Genomic DNA, 19,601 nt, shown 5'->3' with positions numbered 1-19,601 from the left:
TGAAGAGGATAAAACTATTTTCACAAAGACCAGCTGTAAAAATAAATGAAACGCTCCTTACAAAACAAATCTTTACTCTAAGGAATTGTGACCATTAACAGTGGCTTGTTGTTGCTTTTCAATAAATATGTCTGCACACTTATAGTTTGGTAGGTAGATCAATACAGTTCTACACACATTCATTCCTTAGCTTGATTTAAATATTGGAGCACACATTCAGTTCCTTCCCTGTGAACATAAGATGTTGCATCTATAGCAACAGTAAATATGTTACACCCCCTTTCAGGATTTTAGATGTGTCTTCAATAGAAAGCCTTCCCATTGGTTAACAGGGGACATGCCTCCAAATGTGTCACTTGTGACATCATATGGCAGAAGGAAAATATAGTGACTCAGAAGGTTTCTAGCACAGGCATCAACAGAGCATCACCAGACAAGCAAGAAATGGCACAGTCTACAGAGGACAGCAGGTAATGGGAACCTCTGGGCGTGGGTGCTGAAATAATTTGCGAGCAAAGAAATAGATTACCAGTACCAATAAATGGCATTGAAACGAAGACCCAGGGAAAGAGGAGAATGTATGAGCAAAGAAATGGCAAAGAAACTAAGACCCAGGGAAAGAGGGGGATGGGCAAAAGGATAATCAATTTGTGTCTCTGTAGCTGCAAACATAAAAATAAATGCATAAATATAAAATGATTGCCTTCCTTCTGAAATGCAATTTATTTTATTTTTTTTAAATGGAGAAAATAGTTTGTGCAATTAAGAAATAGCTCTAGACTCCATGATATGCTATGGAATTAAGGATCAATGGTAAAAAAAATGTGTGTTTTAATACATAGTTTATTTTTTTATGTGAAATCAAAGAGACATTGTATACTGTAGGAAGGTAGATTAGAACAGAATATGTTTTTTCTGAACAGAGCAAAAATGATTCAATGTATCAATTCCTACTGCATATGCAATTTACCGATCACATTCTGTGCTATTCTGTGATAAGTGATCTGGGTTGAGGAAATTAGCAATATTTTCTTTAATACACCTGTTTATTAACTAGGAATAATATAAGAAAATCTAAACAAATAATTTGAAGATAGGTCAGAAAAAAACCCAGCTGAAATAATAAAGATGGAAATGTGGCGCTTTGTGAAAACATATTTGTGCGAGTCTGTAGTCTTGAAATCTTATGACAGCCATTCTCTTATGTAACTATTCTTGACTACGGTACACAAAGGGTCAATGCTTTCCTCCACCCCTTTCCATCTCATGCTGAGGCTTGCCTTTTTAATTAATCCTTTTTCAACCCTTTCATGTCTTGGCAATGCTTTGAACTGACTGACTAAACAATATAAGAGAAAATGTCATTTGTAAGGTTTTGCGTCAAATCGGCCAAATGTGAATATAGATATAGGTGGAGTATATTTCCATTTGTGATATATTGGCCTGCATTTTGCAATACACTGTGATACAATGATTGTCACGTCAAAGGTGTTTTTCACAACCCGGATTTAGCAGGGAAAACAGCTGCTTACATTTATCAGAACCGGTTTTACAGACACTATCACCTTAAGGCTGCAGGGTGCTTTCATAAACATTACTCCTTTTGTTCCACTGTGTATTTCAGTAGGAATGAGAGCCATATGGCTAGTTCAAAACATTCTCATATTGCACATAATTCCTGAGGACAAATTATAGGTTCACAATGGGGTGGACTGTCGCTCCCGCAAAACCTATGCAATTGGTACAAAGTCTAGGCACATGTGCGTAATAAATGACTAAAGTCATAGAAAGAAATACTTATTTATAATCGTCATATAAAATTTAAGTAAAATAGTTGTTTATCAATATCTGTACTGTGGCCAAAAAAATACAATTTAAGAATAGAATTTGCGTGTGGGAATAGAAATAGCACATCACAATTCTTCCTGCTTTGGTTTCTTTTCTGTTCATGCGTAAAACTGCATTGAGACACACGGGTCTATATCTTAATTAACATGAACTGCAACCAAATGTATAAATTTAGGCCAAAATAGCTATCCTGACAATATTGCAGGGCTACTGAATTGCTTCCAACTCTGCTAATTTACCAACTTGCAGCTCTTTAACACTACGCGCACACACACACACACACACAATGCATCCCTATACATACACAGAAACACACAATGCATCCCTATACATACACAGAAACACACAATGCATCCCTATACATACACAGAAACAGAACATGCTTCCCTTACACACAGAGAAACACACAATGCATCCATTACACACACACACAATGCAACCCTTACACACAAAGACAATGCATCATTTGCACACATACACAGAAACATACACTGCAAACCCTTACACACACATGCAAACACACACACTGTTTTTCTTACATACACACAGAAACACAATGCATCTCTTACACTCAATGCACACACATACAGACACACACCTTGCATCCCTTATGCATACAAACACAGATTCACACAATGCATCCCTCACACACAACCAGAAACACATAATACATCCCTTATACACAAATACACACTGCTTCCACTACACACAAACACACTGCATCACCTGCACAAACTGGTATCCCTATACACTACATACCATAAGCACACATATTAGATAACACATAACACATCCCCTACACACTCCACTCCCTGTGAGCGAGCTCATGGGTGGGTGGAACATATAAGTGGACTTATGAGTGGGCCTTATGGGCATACTCACCGTCAGGCACTGGAGCCCAGACCTTGAGCTGTGTAAGAGGCCCCCCAATAATGGAGCTGCTTCCAATTCTCCCAGAACGTTGAATTTTGTGACCACAGTTGCAAACAGCCTCCAGAGGTCCTGTTCTACACCAGACCAGTGGAGCCAAACTGCAGCCCATCATCATCCTCATCTAATTGTAAGTAGGCAATCTAGTATATTATTAGTGACACTAATCTATAATTTACCTCACATTAAAGGGACACTATAGCTTAATGAAGTGGTTCTGGTGTCTATAGCTGGTCCCTGCAGGCTTTTTAATGTAAACACACACTGTGTGCAGCACTGGCGTTAGTTCATATGGCAGATCATATGGGTGGGGCATTGTGATGTCACATGGGGGGGGTGGCGCAATGGGCCACTTGACTGGTTTTGCCCCCCAGGCCTAAGGCCGCCAGCCCTCCCCTGTCTAAAGCTACACTGATCTGATAGAGTGTAACACTTAAAACAACTCATGTTAGAGAAGGGGATGGACGGGAGTTTAGTGGGGTGTCATAAATAGCAGAAGTGTTTTAAGTGTTAAACTCTGTCAGATTGATTAGTATTGCTTCAGACCTGAGGAAGACAGGAAAACGCTTGAAGGCTTGCCTTTGAAACATTATCTTAGTATAATAAAAAAGGTATAATTGCATACTGCAATACTCTGGTATTTTGGCATTATATATATATATATATATCTTTCCACGTGTCCCGCACTCACTGCTCCCGGTCTTGTATTTATACATATATGTATACATACATTTTTTCTCATAAAATGTATAAATGAATTGTCAGTGACAGACAACATTCCAAACCGATATACACATATCTAAGCTACGATATTGTGCGAACATTGTTTTATTGTAGCAAGCTGTCTCCCAAAAAGAAAGGCCAAATCTAAAAATCAGATTTGTAACAGGTTTCCCTCTTACATACACTGTTTCACAACGTGAATACTGTAGAATCCAGGAAACCATTGTTGCATTAGAATTGCAGATAATTGTAATTGTATTTGCAATAACAGCACAGGATATTGCCTTAATTAAAAACATTACACCTCAGTGTGTTCTTTTTCATCCTTTGAATCCTTCAAATTGTAGCAACATTGCTCATTCTATAGACTGTAAACTCTTTTTTTCGTTCCTGTAAGTTTTCCAGTAATTGTCCTATTTATAGTTACATCCCCCCTCTCATAATATTGTAAAGTGCTATGGAATCTGTTGGCGCTATATAAATGGCACTAATAATAATAATGCGAGTTGCATATCCATATCATGTAGAATTCCAGTTAAAGCTAGTATAGACACCCTGTTATTGTTAGGGAAAGAATGTCTCAAACTGTGTCTGACAATGGCCAAAGTAAAAAGCCATTACTCGTTAAAGAACAGCAACTGCCAATCACACAGTATGAACTAAACTACTGACCAAAGTACTGTAGAAAGTTCCTGCTTGCATAGTAAAGCACTTTTATATGACCACAGAAAACACAACAGGGGGTGAATAAAATGTAGAGCTCTTTCATTCTTTCACCCACCGATGTCCCATTTAGTATTCTATACTTCTTTATACTCTCTCCCATGCTATCAACATTTTTGCTCCTCTACTACTGACTACAATTTTCTTCTTATACTCCTTAGTTATTTCTCCCTTAATCCCCTCCATATGGTTCCGATTTCACATATCCAAATTCATTCTTGGGTTACTATTGATCTCTACCTGCCATTACTCACATATCTCTTCCTCCTCAATCCTTCTTCTCCCATACTTAATCATTTCATTAATTTACTACACCCTCTTTCTCTACATATGTATTCTCTCCTCATCCAATTTACTGGCATGTCAGCTATAGCTGTACGATTCACTTGTATGCCTTACTTTATTTTAAGTCTATGATTTCTATAAAGATTGGAAGCTTGAGAACATGTGCAATTACAGGATAGAGATGCGGATATTTCCTAATATTAATGTTAATGACTGCAAATCCTGTTTTGAAACAGAATTATCAGCATACTGTCCACATAGCAATTATTGTAATTCCTGTAAGTGCAGACAATTGTTTTAAAGTCACAAGACTTCATTCTTTAACACGCTACCCATTTACGCCCTTCTCAGCCTCTCTGTCCAATTATACTAAAATATGCATGCTATCATTTGAGAAATGCCCCAGGGATATCATAAAGTTTAATTATTTGGCGCAACTCAAGAATATGGAAAGTTTCAGTTAACTTTTCTGAAAAGTGTTAACATAAAGAACATTGTGTACGGTAAAGGGATTAGTAAGAAACAGATTTCTCCTGCCACGTTGGTTTGTCAGTCAACTAAAGTGGATATTGTTGTGAGTTAATTTGCTGTAGATTAACATAAGCAGTGGTATGGTTACACATGTTGAACCTTAAAATCAACTAGTTACATATACATTGTTTAATTGTATTGTTTGCAGGGTAACATGATTTATTTTCTTTCTTACTGAAAAGTTAATTGTGGAAACTTATTAAACAAAATAGCCAAGTCATAATCTCAAATTAAGTAAAATTAAGATGTAGAAAAAAAATCCAAATCCTATGAAAGTCACATATTTCTCAATGGAGTATCCTTGGCCTTCAGAGAAATAGAGGCTTCTGGCAATGGGTGACCTTGTTGTGGGAGAAAGTGCTGTTGAAGAGAAGTTCTGTTTAGTCTTTGTTGTGTGAGAAATTAAAGGAATTGATGATTACACAGAGCAAGACTGGGACGCTTGTAACAGTTTGCTATGTATATTCTTTATAAGAATCATACACATTATTACTGGGAAGAAGACTGTCACTTGTCTGGAAAATAGACTTGTGAGTAAAACATTAGCCTCAGACTAACAGATGAACTGTGTGCAGCACACAAAGTGAGCACTGCACACAGCCCTTTAAAATGCAGCTGTTGAGAGGACGCAGTCAGCCACAGTGATCGGAAAATAACCTATTCAGGTCCCCCTTCATGCCCCCGTATTGACAGTGAGTGTCACTTGGCTTTGCCAGCTGCCTAGCACTGATCACTGTATGATCAGCATAGACAGCCAGCAGAGTTGCTCCTCTCATGCTGAATTTCAGAGTCTGGATAAGGAATGTAAACTACAGGAATACAGGTAAGTAAACTAGTTATTTAGGGGGGCAATGGTAGACCTGGGGGCTAAATAATGTGTTTAACTCTATAGTGTCAAGAATACATGTTTGTATTCCTGGCCATATAGTGTTCCTTTAAAAGTAAGTGGTGGAAGTGGTGAAACTTGATGGCAGTAGCTCTGCATGTTTTGTCATGTTTTGTCAATTTAGGGATTTAACTAGAAGGCAAAGTAGTGTAGATTGTAAGCTCTCTTGAGAAGGGTTATTATCAACCTATTGTTCCTGTAACTTGTAATTGTCTCATTTATAATTTTCCCTTTATAATATTGTAATATTATGCGGAATAAGTTGGCACTATGTAAATGCTAAACATAATATTTATTACATTGACTTATTATATATCTTTTGACACAGTTGAAATTTCAATAAAATACCAACACAGGCCTTGACTTAATGTTTTTGGATAACTTTTTCAAATTATTTATCCACAAAAAATCCCGTAGACCTTAATGGTGAATTCTTTAAATCATACCAAAGTTTATCCAAAAATATTATATTGAGGACACAGTCTCAATGAACAGAACCAGTTGTCCAGGACCCTACATAGGGTGCCAGATTAGGGCCCTCTTCTATAGCCCAAGGCTCTGTTTTTGTGAGTGACGTGTCTAGTGGCTGAGTGTTGTGTGTGAGAGTGTGGATGAGCATAAGAGCTGTATGAGTGGATGCCGAGTATGTATTTGTGTGACACCTCCTGGGCACTTGCAATCAGAAGTGATACCTACCTTTCCTAGTGAGTGAAGTGTGAGTTTCGGCACTCTGAGTCATCAAGAAGCACTGGAGGCCCCATTAAAGAGGTCTGTACTTTATATTGGTACAGTCTACAATGCTCCCTCTATGAAGTGAGATTCAGCTCTGTTAATGAGCATTTTATAAAGATTGGATCTTTATAAAATATTCAAATGTTGTCTTTGGGAGACAGTGACACTTTAAACATATATATGTAATAACAACAAACTAGATTACTAGTGGCCATCGACTGGCAGTATTTGAGAACTACTGAGTAAATATACTCAGTCTGACACTGGATGCCTGGATATAACAACAGGTTATGATTACCAATTACTTGGGGAGTGAGGGGAAAGTGAATGCACCTGTAAAAGAATATAAAAAGAGGATACAAAAAAAATGGTTAAGAAATATAATATAATAGAAAGGTGAGCAGTGATTTAATATAATAGTGAGCCTAGCAGTGATGTAATAGTAAACAGAGACCAGCAGTGATGTAAAAGGATAGAGAGGTTAGCAGTGATGTAATAAGGTAGAGAAATGAGCAGTGATGTAATAAGGATAGAGAAATGAGCAGTGATGTAGTAGGATAGGAAGGTGAGCAGTGATGTAATAGATAGAGAAATGAGCAGTGGTGTAATACACTGCTCAAAAAAAATAAAGGGAACACTTCAACAACACAATGTAACTCCAAGTCAATCACACTTCTGTGAAATCAAACTGTCCACTTAGGAAGCAACACTGAGTGAGAATCAATTTCACATGTTGTTGTGCAAATGGGATAGACAACAGGTGGAAATTATAGGCAATTAGCAAGACACCCCCAATAAAGGAGTGGTTCTGCAGATGGTGACCACAGACCACTTCTCAGTTCCTATGCTTCCTGGCTGATGTTTTGGTCACTTTTGAATGCTGGCAGTGCTTTCACTCTAGTGGTAGCATGAGACGGAGTCTACAACCCACACAAGTGGCTCGGGTAGTGCAGCTCATCCAGGATGGCACATCAATGCGAGCTGTGGCAAGAAGGTTTACTGTGTCTGTCGGCATAGTGTCCAGAGCATGGAGGCGCTACCAGGAGACAGGCCAGTACATCAGGAGACGTGGAGGAGGCTGTAGGAGGGCAAGAACCCAGCAGCAGGACCGCTACCTCTGCCTTTGTGCAAGGAGGAACAAGAGGAGCACTGCCAGAGCCCTGCAAAATGACCTCCAGCAGGTCACAAATGTGTATGTGTCTGCTCAAACAGTCAGAAACAGACTCCATGAGGGGGGTATGAGGGCCCAACATCCACAGGTGGCGGTTGTGCTTACAGCCCAACACCGTGCAGAACGTTTGGCATTTGCCAGAGAACACCAAGATTGGCAAATTCGTCACTGGCGAGCACATGTGACAGACGTGACAGAGTCTGGAGACGCCGTGGAGAACGTTCTGCTGCCTGCAACATCCTCCAGCATGACCGGTTTGGCAATGGGTCAGTAATGGTGTGGGGTGGCATTTCTTTGGGGGGCCACACAGCCCTCCATGTGCTCTCCTGAGGTAGCCTGACTGCCATTAGGTACAGAGATGAGATCCTCAGACCCCTTGTGAGACCTTATGCTGGTGCGGTTGGCCCTGGGTTCCTCCTAATGCAAGACAATGCTAGACCTCATGTGGCTGGAGTGTGTTAGCAGTTCCTGCAAGATAAAGGCATTGATGCTATGGACTGGCCCGCCCGTTCCCCAGACCTGAATCCAATTGAGCACATCTGGGACATCATGTCTCGCTCCATCCACCAACGTCACATTGCACCACAGACTGTCCAGGAGTTGGCAGATGCTTTAGTCCTGGTCTGGGAGGAGTTTCCTCAGGAGACCATCTGCCACCTCATCAGGAGCATGCACAGGCATTGTAGGGAGGTCATACAAGCACGTGGAGGACACACACACACACACACTACTGAGCCTCATTTTGACTTGTTTTAAGGACATTACATCAAAGTTGGATCAGCCTGTAGTGTGTTTTTCCCACTTTAATTTTGAGTGTGACTCCAAATCCAGACCCCCATGGGTTGAAAAATTTGATTTCCATTTTTAAATATTTGTGTGATTTTGTTGTCAGCACATTCAACTATGTAAAGAACAAAGTATTCCAGAAGAATATTTAATTCATTCAGATCTAGGATGTGTTATTTTTGTGTTCCCTTTATTTTTTTGAGCAGTGTATAATAGAGAGCCTAGCAGTGATGTAATAGTAAAGACAGACCAGCAGTGATGTAATAGGTTAGAGAGGTTAGCAGTGTTGTAATATAGTAGAGAGCTGAGCAGTGATGTAATTGTAAAGAGAGACCAGCAGTGATGTAAGAGGATAGAGGTTAGCAGTGTTGTAAATAATAAAGAGCTGAACAGTGATGTAAAAGTAAAGAGAGACAAGCAGTGATGTAATAGGATAGATAAATGAGCAGTGATGTAATAAGGTAGAGAATTGAGCAGTGATTTAGTAGGATAGAAAGGTGAGCAGTGATGTAATAGATAGAGAAATGAGCAGTGATGTAATATAATAGAGAGCTGAGCAGTGATGTAATAGGATAGAGAGACAAGCAGTGATGTATTAAGATAGGGAGATGAGAAGTGATGCAATATGATAGAAATGAGCAGCGATGTAATAGGATAAAGAGGTGAGAAGTTAACAGTTCTGTGAGAGATTAAAAAGGGGCATGCTGTGGAAGAATGGAAAAACTCTGTTTATTTTCTTTTTTTCTATCCCTGTGTAATGAGAGGTGTGTTCGTGACTACTGCTGATTCGGTGTTTAACAGGGGTGTAATACAGAAACAGTTCCCATTGGCAAGCCCTTAAAATCCATGATCTCTACTGTACAGAAACTGTTTCTCAGTCTCTAAATAACCTTTTGTCAGTCCTGTTAGTCAGTTTCCTGATAATTATATCAGTACAAGTTTGTGCCAACAAACATTGCTTCAAGCACTTTTCACTTAAACACATGTGGCCTTTGCCATTACTGTAAAACACACAAAAAAAGCAAACAAATTTTAGTTCATTCACCTTTCAAACGGCATGGGGTAAAAATGTCTGTAGATAACAGTTAGGAACATGGAGAACAGATGTATCATTGGTACCAAAAACTAATTTTAACAGTAACAATTAAACAGTGATGTTTAAACACAAAAAAAAATGGTGTATGGCAACCAATACAACATATATCAACCAAAAGTAGGTGTTCTGCTCTGAACATATCTCTTCACCATAGTTATTATATACATAATAGTGCATACTGCAGGGGGATGAAAATATATAATATAACATTTTAAGTTGGAAAAAGTTTCCAGCTCAGAACGTTTCCTAAATTTAGCAATTTTGTTTTAGTGAGTAAACCCCACAGTGTTTTATAAATACAGGTGATACTCGAAAAATGTGAATATCGTGCAAAAGTTCATTTAATTCAGTAATGCAACGTAAAAGGGGAAACTAATATATGAGATAGACGCATTACATGCAAAGCAAGATAGTTCAAGCCGTGATTAGTCATAAGTGCGATAAATATGGCTTACAGCTCATGAAAACCCCAAATCCACAATCTCAGTAAATTAGAATATTACATGCAATCAATAAAACAAGGCGTGCACATAGAACAATATCGGACCTCTGAAAAGTATAAGCATGCATATGGACTCAGTACTTGGTTTGGGCCCCTTTTGCAGCAACTACTGCCTCAATGCGGCGTGGCATGGAAGCTTTCAGCCTGGGGCACTGCAGAGGTGTCATGGAAGACCAGGATGCTTCAATAGCGGCCTTCATCTCTTCTGCATTGCTCGGTCTCATGTCTCTCATCTTTCTCTTGGCAATGCCCCATCGATTCTCTATGGGGTTCAGGTCAGGCGAGCTTGCTGGCCAATCAAGCACAGTAATCCCACGGTCATTAAACCAGGCTTTGGTGCTTTTGGCAGTGTGGGCAGGTACCAAGTCCTGCAGGAAAATTAAGTCAGCATCCCCATAAAGCTCGTCTGCGGAGGGAAGCATGAAGTGCTCAAAAATCTCCTGGTAGATGGCTGCGTTGACCCTGGACTTAATGAAGCACAGTGGACCAACACCAGCAGATGACATGGCTCCCCAAATCAACACAGACCATTCTTCCTCCAGACTCAGGGTCCTTGGTTTCCAAATGAGATGCAAAAGTTGCTCTCATCAGAAAAGAGGACTTTGGACCACTGAGCAACAGACCAGGTCTGTTTTTCTTTAGCCCAGGTAAGACGCTTCTGACGTTGTTTTTTGTTCAGGAGCGGCTTGACAAGAGGAATACGACATCTGAAGCCCATGTCCAGGATCCGTCTGTGTGTGGTGGCTCTTGATGCACTGACTCCAGCCTATGTAGAAGGAAAGGGTGCACAAGCAGCAGGGATGACCGCATCCTGGAGAGGATTGTCTGGAAATTCTATTTGATACAGAACTTTGGGAACATCCAACTTCCTTCGAAATTACCTTTTGAGGCTTTCCCTCCTTATGGAGGGTGTCAATGATGGTTTTCTGCACAACTGTCAGGTCAGCAGTCTTCCCCATGATTGTGATTCCTACTGAACCAGACATACCATTTAAAGGCTCAGAAACCCTTTGCTGGTGTTATGGCTTACTTAGCTGATTAGAGTTTAAAACTGTGAGCCTAGAATATTGCACCTTTTCACAATATTTGAATTTACTGAGATTGTGGATTTGGGGTTTTCATGAGCTGTAAGCCATAATCATCGCACTTATGACAAATCACGGCTTGAACTATCTTGCTTTGCATGTAATGCGTCTATCTTATATATTAGTTTACCCTTTTACGTTGCATTACTGAAATAAATGAACTGTTGCACGATATTCTAATTTTTCGAGTATCACCTGTATTTATCTGAAAGATTTATCTTACAAAAAGTTTTATGTCTTTTATTGTCATTTGGTAAATCCTTCCCTTCTTAAAACTCTCCCCAACTTCTGTTTAGCACTTATGCAGTATGCAGGGCCACATGAACGTGGGGCTAATGAAGCTGAAGCTCCAGACCCATGCCCGTGGAATTAGGTCCAATGAATATAAAAAGGAAAAAAAATGTCCCCATATTCTATTGCTTTTTCCATGCTCTTGCTTTGTGCAGAGGATTTTAAATATGGGATCTTAGGAGGATGTAGAAGAACAAAACTTCTGTGGACTGGCTGACTATAAATTAGTAAGGGTAAAGCTGACTTTGCAAATAGTGACTGCAGAGTGTGTGTTTGGGTAAGGATGTAGTGTGTATAGTGACTGCAGAGTGTGTGTGTGTGTATGTATATATAAGGATGTAGTTTGTGTGTTTGTATAAGGATGTAGTGTGTAGTGTGTGTAAATGTTGTTCTGGGGCTGCACACTGTAGGGGTCGGGGAAAGAGAATATTTGTTTTTATAATTTATTTAAATTGTATTTTATTCCCCACTCCCTGCATCGTACCTGTGGCCAGAGAGGAGGGGGGTCACGTTCCATGGTGGTCCGGTGGCATAGTGCGTGCCCCTGGCTCCCTGTGGACCACAGAGGGGACCCGGCACACTCCATCTCCACTTCCCAGCTGCTCTTCTCTCTCCAAGTCTTGGAAAAAGAAAAACAACTAGGAAGTGGAGACGCAGTGTGCAGGAACCCCTCTGCGGTGCACAGGGAGCCGGGGGCCCGCAGGTGCAAATATATATATAGCGAAAAGAAAATCACATAGGGAATGTGGTGCCCTGATGGCGGCCCTGTCTGCCTAGTCGGCAAGCCTTCATTCACACCAGGCGATCTACTAGATGTGTTCCCTATTTTCAGGCCGGTCCGCCCCTTTGGGCAGTGCCAGTGATATTATTTGTATCACTAGCCCAACTCCTTTAAAGGGACACTCCAGGCACCCAGACCACTTCTGCTCATTGGAGTGGTCTGGGTGCCAACTCCCACTACCCTTAACCTTGCAAGTGTAATTATTGCAGTTTTTTATAAACTGCAATAATTACCTTGCAGGGTTAAGTCCTCCCCTAGTGGCTGTCTACTAGACAGCCACTAGAGGGAACTTCCTGGTCCCTAGCATAGATTATCTGTGCTAGAACGTCGCTGGACGTCCTCACGCTGTGTGAGGACCTCCAGCGTCGCTCTATTCCCCATAGGGAAGCATTGAAATTCATTTTCAATGCTTTCCTATGGGGTGCGCCAATGCGCATGCGCGGCATTGCCGCGCATGCGCATTAGGTCTCCTCGGCCGGTGGGCGGGATCAGTCTCGCCCACTGGCCGACGGAGGAAGAAGGTGGAGCGGCGGGGGAGGAGCAGGCAGCGACGTGGGACATGTCGCTGCCTGAGGTAAGTGACTGAAGGGGTTTTCACCCCTTCAGTAACCGGGGATTGGGGGGTGGCAGGGAGAGGGACCCTCCAGTGCCAGGAAAACGGATCGTTTTCCTGCCACTGGAGTTTCCCTTTAACCCCGCCTAGAGACATCCCACTTCACAGGATGCCGATATCGGAGGGCAGGCCCGGACTGGCCATCGGGCACAGGATCTCCCCTGACGGTCTATGCAGGGCCGGCACTATCTGACCGCCGGCCCTGCAGTAGTCCAAGATCTCCCTCACCAGCCCACATGTAGTATATTCCGGCTGCCGGCGGGGAGAGAGGGAGGGAGACCCGGAGGAGCTCTATTTTACAGCTCCGCGGGTTCCTCTTGCAAGATTCGGAGCGTTGCCATGGCAATGCTCTGGGTCTCACGAGAGTGAACTCTAGCCCCACAGGCTAGAGTTCACTCACCACTTGGACCACCAGGGATGGCAGCAGCAGCAAGATCCCCCCCCACCCCCTCCAAGGCATAAGGTAAGAAGGGAGGGGGGATATAATCACTCAAGTCACAGCAGTCTCACTTACTCACACACACCCTGCACCCCTGACACTCAAGCACCCTCACACACACACTGCACCCCTGACACTCACAGCACCCTCACACACACTGCACCCCTGACACTCATAGCACCCTCACTCACACACACACACTGCACCCCTGCACTCACAGCACCCTCACTCACACACACACTGCACCCCTGACACTCACAGCACCCTCACTCACACACACTGCACCCCTGACACTCACAGCACCATAACTCACACACACACACTACATTTGACACTCACAGCACCCTCACACATAGCACCCTCACGCAAACACAGCACCCATCACTCACACAGCACCCTTATGCAAACACAACACCTGTCACTCTCACACAGCACACACACTGCACTCCTCTTGCAAACACATTACATCCCTTGCACACACACAGCACCCTCTCACACACACAATGCACAGTACGCTTTCCTAGCATTTTTGTCTCCTGGTATCCCATCTATGGAGACACCAGAGACATATTTCAAGCAAACATAGTGCAAGCATGTTATTACATTTGCTTGCGCTGTGCAGAACAAATACAGAGTCTTTTTCTCATGCTAGAGCTCTACCGCAGAGCTCTGCACATGGTCTACACTGGAAAAGCATTGAACCAACATTCTCACTTTTTGATGGGGCATGCTTGTTATTGGTGATTACAAAACACACCCTATCTGGCCCCGCCCCTTTTTTAGTGGGCTGCTAAAATTAAAAAATTCCCGGGCCCAATTTTCTTCCCAGTCCGGACCTGTTGGAGGGTATGGATTTGGTGGAGAGAGGAAAGCAAAAGATTAGCGAATGGTGTATGTATTCTTATAAATGTATCCTGTGAGTTTACTTCTGGCACCACTTCCATTAGATACGTGACAGTTGGGAGTTATTACTGTCTTAGAGTTTACTGTCAATAAGATTCTGTAAATAGGCCCCTCATAATTGTCATAATGTCAGCACCAGGCCAAAAGGGCTCTTAATCTGGCCCTCTCAGTATGGACCAGACATAGTCCTTAGTGACAATTAACAAGGTATTTATTTCAGTTCTAACACACATATAATATAGAAGTGAAAAAGTCAGCCCTCCAGGAGTGTAGCAAGTTAAAACACCTAACCTATTAAACTACATATTTTTTTTATCTTACTGACACTCTTTACAAAAATGAAGGCATTACTCCAAGCATCATAATCACTACTGTTTAACAATCTAAACTACAATGATGCTAGGATTGCTCTGGCGCCTTTCTCCTGTTTTGTAAAAGTTTGCCCTTTTACCTGGATTCTGCAGAACGCCAGGTCTCCTCTGAAGCCAATGATGCTCTGCAGAAGCCAGTTGCCTATCCTGCATGCCATTAATTTTGTAAGAGCATAAGCTGATCTCTCTCAGCCAAGGAATGTCTATCTTTGAAAAGAATATGCACAAAATTAGATTGGCCAGCCCAGAATCTTGTTCGGATGACATTGCCAGTGCTGGAGTTACATCTAATTCTAAAATATCTAAAATATATCAGTATGTGCAGCGTTTTAAGATGAAATGCTGCATATACATACTCCAAACACCATGACCACTTCAAAACCCTGAAATAGTAATGGTGCTTGCTGTTAAAATGCTCTAGAGTGGACACAGGCATCATCACAAGTTTGGGCTTAACTAATTGAGAGAGTGCATTGAGGTGACACAAAGAGGGTGTTCACCTAAAAGCTTTTAAGCTCCCGTGGAACAATAAAATAAAATATAGATGTGGTCAATGGTGAGAGAAACTACATAATATGGACTGTTCATAATAGATATAGATGGATTGCACTAATAAAATAAAATTAGATTTATTGCCACTGCTATGAGAAATTAGAGATAGGCGTATTGGCAAAAGTAGTACAGGCAGTGCTGGGAGAATACAGAGATAATTTACTAGTGCCATATGACAAGTGACCTAAAGAAATCCTGAGAGAATGGATATATAGGGATAACAATAAAATATAATAGATATAAAAGCATAATACTGTATGAGCATTTATCATGCTAGTATTTAAGAATTATCAATTTTCTCAAATTTAGTAACTATCCAATTTTGTTCCAACAAGGATATTGATATAATATTCTGGTGGTCCATTAACAGTGGTTTAAAAAACAAATTCCAGAATGTTTTACTGTTGCAGTGTGAGCCATATGCCTTTATGCTGATTAATTGTTTAACATGGGAGTGTTATATATACCCAATCTTATTGGCTTGCTCTGAGAATTCCTCCTTTCTACTCAATGTAAACATGACTTAATGTTTCGTATTTTTCTGTGTTATTGAAAGCACAAGCTTTAGCAGCTGGTTCGATAGCCACATCAACACAAGGTGTGCTTCTCGGTCAGTCACCTGACTCCTGTCCTGGGACTGCATTCAGTATGAGTCTGTGTCAGCTACCATGACATGAACTTTGCTGCAAGAACTTTCACTTAATAACACTGTAAAACACTAAACAGAAAAAAAAGACTGAAGTGGATTTATGTTTTAAGAACATATGGGTGCAATTAAATAAGACAGTATTGCACTGCTTGACGAACTCCAAAACACAGCAATTCATGCTTCCTTAAAATATTATTGCTGGAACCTTTATTTTTTAAACATTTTATATAGAAGTCTCTAAATGTCAATCTTTGAACGTTCAATAGCTGTCTGCAGTACCCTCAGGGCCAGATTAAGAGCCCAGTGGGCCTGGTGCTGACAATTATGATGGGCCTAATTACAAAATCTTATTGACCAACAACACTAAAACAGTCCTACCTCCTAAGCGTCATGTATCTGATGGAGATGGTGCTGGGGGGAAACTCATAGGATGCGGCTATGAGAAAACACATACCCTATGCTAATCTCACGCTTTCATCTTTCAAGTAAACCCGTCCTATACCATACCCCCTAACAGCAGTGTCCAGTAAAGCAGGGAGTCTATGGATGGGGTAAAAGGGTGAGCCACTGACACAAATCACATAACCAGAACTGCCGAAAGGGGCGAACATACACAAAAAGGGGACATGTCTGTGTCCCCATGTCTCCCAGTCCCTTAGTATCTGTGTCCTTATGTCTCCCAGTGTCTCCATGTCACTAGGGGACATTGAGAGACATTGGACACTGGGAGACATGGGGACACTGAGATACTAGGGAACACTGGGAGACCTAGGGACACAGACTCTTGGGGACATGGGGACACTGGGTGACTTTGAGACATGGGGGGACACTGGGAGACATGGGGAACTGAGACACTGTGATACATAGGGTACACTGTGATATGTAGGGGACACTGGAGACTCGATAAAGAGCTGGGTACAGGTCAAAACATTGCTATCACAGTGAGTGCCTGAGATTTTTTTCTTTTATACTAGGGTACACAGAGACACCAGGCACACTGGGAGACACGGGGACACTGAGAGACTAGGGGCCACTGAGAGACATGTGGCCATTATGTCCCTAGTGTCTCAGGGTCCCCAGTGTCCCTATGTCTCCCAGTGTCCCAGCGTCCCCAAGTCTCTCACCTCTCTGTGCAGAGCTGCTCCCCTGTGGATCAGTAAGTAGAGAGAGGCAGGGAGGGAGATGCTGTAACTTCTTATCCCTGCCTCTCTCCACACAAACAGCGACCCCTACTGGCCGGCGCTGGTATTGCAGAATAATCTCTGTTTATACTGAGACCGACATTTGTATTGCCGGTATTACTGCCATACCGGCACCGCCAGCCTCAAATACCTGGGAAATACTTCTGAGAATTACCTGGCAACCATAAGAAATACCTGGCAACCCTAACAGTAGTGTGTAAAAAAAAAAGAAAAAAAAAAAAAGGTTGTCCTGACTAGGGGTTTGGGGACCCCTAGTCACCCGGGGGAGGGGGGGGTTATTTTTATGTATTTAGGGCCCCCACCCACTGCTCAGGGGTGGTGGCCAGGGGGGAGGACCTAATGTCCTCCCTCCTCATTCTAATTGTGGGCCCCCACCCACCGCTCAGGGGTGGGGGCCAGGGGGGAGGACATTAGGTTCCCCCCCCTAATTAGTTTTTTGGGCCCCCACCCATCACTCAGGGGTGGGGGCCAGGGGGGAGGACATTAGGTCCCCCCCCCTCATTCTAGTTTAGGGCCCCCACCCACTGCTCAGGGGTGGGGGCCAGGGGGAGGACATTAGGTCCCCCTAATTAGTTTTTAGGGCCCCCACCCACCGCTCAGGGGTGGGGGCCGGGGTAAGGAAAATAGGTTCCCCCTATTATTTTACTTTAAGGGCCCCCACCCGCCGCTCAGGGGTGGGGACGGGGGGGGGGGCAAAAGCCCCTCCTTTAGTTTAAAAGCCCCCACTCGCGTGTCGCATGCCGAACCGAAACTAAAAATTTTCCCATGCACATGCCTATAAGACATTTTTTCACTTATGTAGTGTTGCGCTTGTTATATTTGAAGGGGTGCCATATTCTCCCGGCTTGGTTCCCCAGTTTATTTGTGGTTAAAGTGGATGCCTGATGTGTCCTGGCAGGGTTGTGGCAGGTGCTCGTGTAGTACATTTACAAGCAAACATTGTACATCATAAGCAATTTATAGCATGCATATATATAGCAGTTTAAAATTCAAATTTTAACATCTAATCTTGCGGTCATTTGAACAGTGACCTATTGTCAACAATTATCCCTATACAAGGGTTAAGATACTTGCGGTAGGTGTGCGTTCAGGCTATCAGTCCACAGGGGAGAAGTGACCTTTTCCTGGTGTGGTGTGTGTTGCAGCCGGCATTTTGGTGATTAAGCCCCATTCGTCTAATTTCCGCATGCCTTCTTCTGGTGTAGAAATAGATTTTGTTTCCCCATTTCTCGTGAGAAGGAGTTTCGTGGGGAATCCCCATCTATAGCGGTATCCTTTTTTCCTTAATTCTGTCGTGATCAGTTGAAATTCTCTCCTGCGTCGTAGGGTGGCTGCAGAGAGATCCGCCATAATCCGTACTGTAGGGAAATCTTCATGCAGGTCTTGCTTGTTACGGTGCGTTTTGAGGATAAGTTCCTTGATGTGAAAGTAATGTGCTCTAATGAGCACATCGCGGGGTATTGCGTCTGGCAGATGTCTAGGTTTTGGGACCCTGTGTAGCCTGTCTACCAGGAGCATGTCCGCCGGGATGTCCGGTGCATAGTAGGCCTGCAATAAAGACCGGCAAGTCGTCAGGGAGCATGGTCTCCGGGATTGCCGCGTAACCTTAGGTTATTCCGGTGGGCTCTGTCCTTGTAATCTGCCATGCGGGTTTCCATGCTCTCCACTTGCTGTTGCAGGGCTTGTAGTTGATTTGCCATTTCTGTTTGCGCGGAGTGCAGGTCTTGGCAGTGCTGCTCTACTGAGGATGTCCTGGCAGTCAGGTCCCTCACTTCCTTTCTTATCTGATCCGCTGTCACCTTCCAAGTTTGGATTAGTTTTGCCGACATGGATTCGATGGTTTGCTCAAAGTATACTTTGGGGAGTCCCTCCGATTTATTTGGCTCATCATGTGGAGCTGAGATGGGGGTCTTGCTCCAAGTTCTCAGCGCCATCTTGTAGGGCGGCCCGCGTGGTCTCCGTAGTTGTTGCCGCTTTGTTGTTAAAAAAATTCATTTTATCCGCTTTTAGTGGCTGTTGCCCGTTGCATCTGCGTGTGGATTTGTAATTTTAATGGAGCCCATGTGCTGGAGCAGATTCTTATGCGGCTATCTTGCTCGGCGGTCAGCCACGCCCCCTCATTGTTTCACTTATGTAACAGTTCACCAGGAGTTGGAGCCCAGTTGCAGGAGATGGCACAGGAAGGAGGCAAAAACCAAAAGCGCAGTACAGATTAAGGGGAAAACCAATGGCAGGGTCATACGAGAAGCAGAAGTCAGGGATGGCAGCGGAGTAACAAAGTCGGTAAAGCAGGCAGAGGGCAGAGGTCAGAGGTCAGAGTTCAGGAAATCAGTCAGCAGAGTATCAAAGATCTGGCAGGAAAAACCAAACAGGCAAAATGACCAGATACTAGGTTTCAGGCAGGGCTGGCTTTTACAGCCTGCTAATTAGATGCAGCTGACCCTAATTAGAAAAGGGCTGCACTGCTTAATCCAGGCAAGGGGTCAGGAAGCAGAATAATGC

At 42.8% G+C, this 19,601-nt stretch overlaps 1 protein-coding gene across 1 annotated transcript in view; it reads left to right on the top strand.

Annotated features, from left to right (window-relative positions):
- Positions 1 to 368: 368 nt before the first annotated feature.
- PNP (purine nucleoside phosphorylase) overlaps positions 369 to 19,601 on the top strand; it is a 44,198-nt gene continuing 24,965 nt past the window's right edge. Inside the window, exon 1 of the mRNA XM_063454817.1 lies at positions 369 to 470. Within this exon, the coding sequence (XP_063310887.1) occupies positions 445 to 470 (26 nt within the window). The 5' untranslated portion in view covers positions 369 to 444. The remainder of the gene's footprint in view (positions 471 to 19,601) is intronic.

Source organism: Pelobates fuscus, chromosome 5 (assembly GCF_036172605.1).
Source record: "Pelobates fuscus isolate aPelFus1 chromosome 5, aPelFus1.pri, whole genome shotgun sequence".
In the NCBI taxonomy this organism is placed as follows: domain Eukaryota; kingdom Metazoa; phylum Chordata; class Amphibia; order Anura; family Pelobatidae; genus Pelobates; species Pelobates fuscus.
Note: the sequence above shows the minus strand (reverse complement) of the source record. Positions and strands in the feature narration are given on the sequence as shown.